The sequence below is a fragment of the Neodiprion pinetum genome, chromosome 2, assembly GCF_021155775.2.
Source record: "Neodiprion pinetum isolate iyNeoPine1 chromosome 2, iyNeoPine1.2, whole genome shotgun sequence".
Taxonomy (NCBI): Eukaryota; Metazoa; Arthropoda; class Insecta; order Hymenoptera; family Diprionidae; genus Neodiprion; species Neodiprion pinetum.
This window is the reverse complement of record NC_060233.1, coordinates 23,976,591-23,983,155: the sequence shown is the minus strand read 5'-3', so window position 1 is coordinate 23,983,155 and position 6,565 is coordinate 23,976,591. Positions and strand designations below refer to the sequence as shown.

Below are 6,565 nucleotides of genomic sequence, written 5' to 3'. Positions count from 1 at the left end.
CTCAGATTGGCTGTATAATTTTTTGTATGAAAATATATGACAAAAAATACAATTGCACTTTTTTTTTAAATTTTCCGACCCAGCATATCTAAAGTATGATTTAAAGATTGAAAAAAAACCCACTATCTAAAATCTGAAAAAATTCAGAAAATAGAAAAAACTTCATAACTTCAAAATATAAATAATAAAAATGAGAAAAAAAAATATCATTATTAAATTGCTTTTTTGACATAAGAATGAACATAAAAGCTTATTATAAAATAAAAAGAAATAAAATTATAAAATGAGCTTTTATGTTCATCCCATGTCAAAAATGCAATCCAATGATAATGATTGGAAAAAAAAAAATTTCTTATTTATCTTTTGAAGTTATGAAATCTCCATCTTCTAATAGGTGTATTTATAAAATTTTTCTGAATTTTTTCAGATTTTAGATAGTGGGTTTTTTTTCAGTCTCTAAATCATACTTTAGATATGCTGGGTCGGAAAATTTAAAAAAAAAGTGCAATTGTATTTTTTGTCATATATTTTCATACAAAAAATTATACAGCCAATCTGAGACGTCGATGTAGAATCTTGATCGAGATGTCATGGAATGCCCCATGTGGGTGTGTGTGTGTGTGTGTGTGTGTGTGTGTGTGTTTATGTACAGATACATAGCTTGTGGGTAGCTAAACGTGCAGGATATTGCTTGTTCAGTGGTCACTTTCCTTGTGGTACTTTGTTCTAGGCTCATGCACACCGCAGGATAATTGTCTACACCGGCAGTTTTCTGTGAAACTCCTCGCTCAACCACAGCAGGTGGGCGATCAAAGCTACATTTCAAACATGTCGGAATACAAAATGTAGTTTCCATTGCCTATCTGCTGATATTGATCGACGAGATTCATAAGAATCTTCCGGTATATACGTATATACATATACATATAAGTGTACACATTAGAGTGATCCTTAAAAAGGATATTTTTGAATTTTGACCGGCTCATGCTCCAAATCGGTTCCAATTAATTCCAAAATAATCCCCTCATTTTTTGAGTTTTTTATCTTAATTCTAGCCCGTGCATGCAAGAGGGTAGATTTCCCCTTTCAGGTACACATTGAATCTACTGAACAGATTTCGATCAAATTTGGTGTGGGGGGTTTCTGGGGTCGTTGATTACGAATCTGAACTCGAAATTTCAAAATTCAAAATAACGGATCCAATCCTCAAAAGTCAGACCAGAATCCCAAAGTCACTTGGTGTAGCCATATTGGCTCCACCATTTTGAATTTTGTAAGTTCAAGTTCAGATTCGTAATCAGTGACCCCAGAAACCTCCTACACAAAATTTAATGGAAATCTGTGCGGTAGATCAATGTGCCCCGAAAGCGTTAAATGGGGAAATCCACCCTCTTGCATGCACGGGTTAGAGTTGAGATGAAAATCTGAAAAAATTACGAATTTATTTTTGAATTGTTACAAGCCGATTCGGAGGGTGAAACGATAAAAATTAAAAAATGACCTTTCTAAGAACCACCTTAATACACAACACGGCTACAATCAACGCACACTTGCTTGTTACAGATAGCTGTAGCCCAAAGCAGATTTTGTAAGATAGGTATCTGATACGCACAGAAATAATCGGGGCGATAAAGTTTCGTGCGACGAAGAACGGATTGTGATTTCTTCCATTCGAGGTAATTTCAATAAAGTACTCAAAAGTGAATCATTAAAGTATTACACGTACGTATGTTTGTTTAAATGAAATGGTGGCTGCTGTGATTAGTTTTTATCAGTACTTTTCGCTGTTAAGGATTGGCTAGGGAATAAATTGCATCGGTCTTTAATCGTGTACTCCATGAAAAACTGACACCAGAGTACCGACTCTGTAAAAAATGATTGAAGAAAAGTGATCGTTGAATTCTATCACAGTGATAGTAAAAGTTTCGTGAACTGACGCATATTGCGGGTTTTAAACATACATTGCAAAGTACCAGAACTAGAACTCGGTACCTTATTCTTTATAGTACTTCATGTACGCTTGTAGTTATACATATGTACGTATCGTGCGTGTGTACATGAATAGAATTAGTACGCAACACTCAATTAATCACTTTGTGTCTTTCGCTGTGCATTCCACGTAAGTCGTAGATCTGCAGATTATAACGTAATTACAGCCCATTGTGGTAAGTATTGCCCTAACGTCTAATACAAGCTAGTAATAATTTTTAAATTTCCATTTTCCACTTAAAGCTGTACTCCTATTGATTGATCTTAAGTATCATATTATAACAATAGGTCACAGGTACTCTAAATTATTTGCGTACAAACAAGTGCCAATAATGCGTGCTCGGGATTTCTTGCGCATGTTCATACGTGGATATTTATCGATTTTCAACTATGAACGAGTGGATATTCACACATATACATTATTTACACAGTCTGATAGGCAAAATTAGCACTAATTCGCAATAATATATGTACAGAACGGCAGATTTTGTACTGGTACTATGTGTGTCGGACACTGTTAAGTAATTTATATTTCGTACCAATTTCTAATTTCCTTATAAACGTAAATTATTGTCCAGGCCTATACATACTACGTAATATACCTACAATATGTATATAAATATGAATGCAAATACCCATACATACATAGATATAATTCGGACTAAAATGTGGCAACAGAAACACAAGATGTCCGACAGAGTTTAGCACTGTGATTAATTTTTTTTTTTTTTACCTAAGTGCCCCTACCAGGGGCAGTCGAAGTAAGTAAAGTTATTACAGGCTGAATCCATCTCAAATGATGCAGGCCAGCTCAGGTCATGTTCCAGAATTGCTCGTAACTGCAGTATGTTCTTCCTTGGTCAAAATAAGCGGACACCTATGCATTATTGTTACCTAAATAAATTCTTCACGCCCAATACCGATTTTTTAAGATTATACGGTGAACAGGGCTGGATTAACCATGTCACATGTCGGTGCCACTAGACATTGCAATTTTCGGGGCCCCTTTAACCTTTTCTAACTTCCTGGAATACATTTTTTCTCTGATTAGTCGGCGTTAAAAGCGCCGCGAAAAAATCGAATATCATTCCATAATAATTTGAAATATGACGACGTAATATAAAATAAAAGCAATAACATTGTTATTGAGGATACAAATCTTTAAATTAAATTTTCACTCGATGAAACATTTTCAAATTTTTTTTTCTCGGTGTGCGGGGCTCCTAGGCAGTTGCCTAAACTATTTTATGGATAATCCGACCTTGACGGTGAATATAAGTTGTTTCTGATATTTTTTTGGCCAAATTTTTTGATTTTGCTATTTGTTTGGACGAAGTGTGAAATTCTATGTATTCCAAAACAAGAGTTTTGAGAAAATGAAAATTGTGGAATTGGCTTTCATTTTATGGAAATTAAACGTTAAATATAAGGAAATCCCATATTTACCTTATAGTCTTAAAAAATTACTATCGGGCGTGAAAAATATATTTGGGTAATAATAAAATATACATGTCCACTTAATTTGTGCGAGGAAGAACATTCTTCAGTTACGAGCAATTCTGAAATATGACCTCCGCTGGCTTGCATAATTTTAAATAGATTCAGCCTATAAATGTCATAAGGTTTTGATAAACTATCGAGAAAACGGTGATTTGATTCTTTATCTCCGAAATTAAGCGGTGAATGAAACTGCAAAAGCCACGAAATAACCACAGAGGTTGAGGTGCAGTCGAATCACTTGTAGTTTTGATACTATAGATACACTGAACTCGAGTTTATTGGTAAAGATAAACCGAGACCTCGTCAGTCCTTATCGGACCACTATCCAGCCTTTCTTTTACAGACATGTGAAGTTGAAGGGCACTCGTGAAATTGCATTGTTTTCTAATTACCGAATCATCTTACCTTAAGATCTCATTGAACGCGATCCTGAAGTTAACCTGATACGTCACGTGGAATTGCTTATAATTGAAAGTCTAAACGTATCTTGGGTACGCACACTGAAGGTTGGTTAAAATTGCAGTTACAAGCTACGCTATTTACGTTTCAAGTCATGTGAAGATCACCTTTGAGTATTCTGGTAAAAGTCTTTTTGAACTGTTGGTTCGCCAGTGCGTAGCAGAATGGGTTCATGGGGCTGTTAGCGTAGCAGAGAAAGTAGGAAAACATGTAAAGGTGTTCGTTGGTACACGGCGGGCTGGCGCAAAACCCTTCCACCAGCGCTAGGATGTGGTAGGGAGTCCAACAAGCGACGAAGGCCCCGAGGATGAAGGAGATTGTCCGAAAAGCTTTCCGAGCTCTGTTTTCGGTCCTCGATTTCTGTCGGCCAATGGTCGGATCTTTCTTCTGCGTCTTAACTTTGAGACGTTTTCCAATAGTCTGGACAAAGTCTCTCTTTGAGCCCGACTCCTTACCATCAGTTTGAAATTCTCGTTTCTTCGATTGCCTTTTAGCCTCTGCACTTGTCGTACCGGAAATTGTTGGTACCACGCTGCTGGGCGATGAATTCTGAGCTAGTGGTATAAGTCTTGTAGGGTGATCCAAGTACCTCTCAGTCTCACTGTTTGAGGACTCTCGTTGAGAAATTTCGGTTATTACCGTCGTTACTGGCTGCTTCCGAGTATCCTCTGCCTTTACTGTTACCTCTGTATTAACTTTGCTAATAGTTGGCGAAGTCTGCGAGGCAGCGTTGCTTTGATGAGTTATGAACACTCGCGGTGGATGAGTCTGACTCGAAGCATGTGTGACAAGTGGCTGCGAAGATTGGCGTTGCTGGGGAGGATGATTTTGCTGATGGTAGGTCGGAAACTGGTTCACTTCGGCTTGTTGAGCCGTCGCTCTTATCAGGGCAGCTTGCAGGAGACTAGTGTTTGCCGCAGATGTTCCAGAATTTCCTAAGAGCGGAGAAGGTGGAGCCGTCGAAAGAGGGTTGGCCAGACTACATGAGAACGACGACGGTGGACTTTCGTATGAAGGACTTGGAACTATCACTGAACTTTCATCCATGTACCTTAGATCTGCACCATCCAGTCCTGTCAGGACATCGTAGAATGCATTAGCAGGGGCAGGCGTTTGGAAGTTTCTTGGCTTGTCCGATGATGACGAGATTGGAGAACCTTCAGAGGGTAGTGGACTGCTCTGAAACTGTGAAGGTGGTGGAACGATGTTTCCAGGCTCAGTGGGAGATGTCAATTGATCTCCGTGTGTCCGATGCATCCTCTGTGCCGATGGTGTCACTTCGGATGAGTCTTCACTGCAAACTCGACTTTCAGAGCTAGCCATTTGTCGGGGTCGTGTTTCTTTGTATGATGATTGCTCTGGTGTTATTGTGCTGCTTGACTTTTCAGCGTCGATGGGAAGCTGCTCTTGAATCTTGGGCAGCGTCGGAGACTTTTGGATATTGACGCTGCTCTCGATAACACGGATTGGCATCGTTAGCGAAATATCTTTACTGGGGGTACCCATGTCCGATGCGATGTGTACAGCACCGTTGACCTTCTCGTTGTTTCCACCAACTACCTGAAGAGCACCTGACTTGGCAACAAGCCCTGCCAACGACGATCTCGGTTTTCTTGTATAAATGGGCTGATGGGTCAGACCTACGGTGCTATCTTCGTCTGAGTCAAAGGCTGGACTACTTGATCTCTCAGATTTTTCGAAATCCGCCGGCCCATTCGCGGCATTCTGTTGCTTTGTACTAGCCTCTGGGACAGAAATACCGTGAGTGGATTTGGTCAACGCTCTTTGACTTTCTGTAGTTTCACCACCCACTCTGCTATTACCCCCGCTGGCACCGACGTTGGAAGGTATTTGCAATCCAACTTGAGCTCCAGTGGGTGAACCTGTTCCTTTTGGCTTGTCTTGGCTCAGAAGTGTGCTTTGCGTTTTGGATATTCCAATCCCAGCTGCTCGTCCAGCCATTCCAGACATTGCACCGGCACTCAGAGCAACCATTGACTGCATCTTTCTTTGCTTCGCTTCGCTCTTTTTCTGCATGTCATAGGCCGTCTTGTATATCCCTCCGTAGAGGATGAAAAGGACTATCAAAGTCGTCCAATAGTACCCGATAATTAGGGCGGTGTTGAAGACTGGGTCTTTTAGGAACTGAACCGCGCATTGGCCCGGAAGAAGGTCCCTATATCCTACAAAATGCTCCCATCCGAAAATACTGATGAAGAAGAGAAGTGCGGGTATAATCCAGGTGATCGTGACCATCCATATGACCCGGTTCTTTGTGCGCCAGCCTCGATATTTGGCAGCGATTTTAACTGAACAAAACCGATCAATAGTGATCAACAGAACAGTGTACTGGGAGACCAGACACACCGTATAGTCCACTGAGAGCCAAAGATCGCAAAGTAATGGCCCCAAATCCCAGTATCCCATCAGCACATAGACGGTGTAGAATGGCATGGAAACGGTTCCTGTAACATAACGACAGTGTTTGGTTATTCATTAAGTTGTGCCAGTGAATCCCAAACTCCCATTTATTTTGAAATATTCATCACATTTTGTAACATTTACTCAGCAAGCTCGCACCAAATATGACGACTCAGCTCTCTATCGTTGCCGAGAG

The 6,565-nt window shown here is 40.0% G+C and overlaps 1 protein-coding gene across 3 annotated transcripts in view; it reads right to left on the bottom strand.

Moving 5' to 3' along the window:
* Nucleotides 1-307: 307 nt before the first annotated feature.
* Nucleotides 308-6,565, bottom strand: part of mAChR-B (muscarinic acetylcholine receptor) — a 184,431-nt gene continuing 178,173 nt past the window's right edge. For all 3 annotated transcript variants that reach the window (XM_069133600.1, XM_046614052.2, XM_069133601.1), the window contains one exon: nucleotides 308-6,413. In XM_069133600.1, coding sequence (XP_068989701.1) covers nucleotides 4,036-6,413 — 2,378 coding nt within the window. In that variant the 3' untranslated portion in view covers nucleotides 308-4,035. The remainder of the gene's footprint in view (nucleotides 6,414-6,565) is intronic.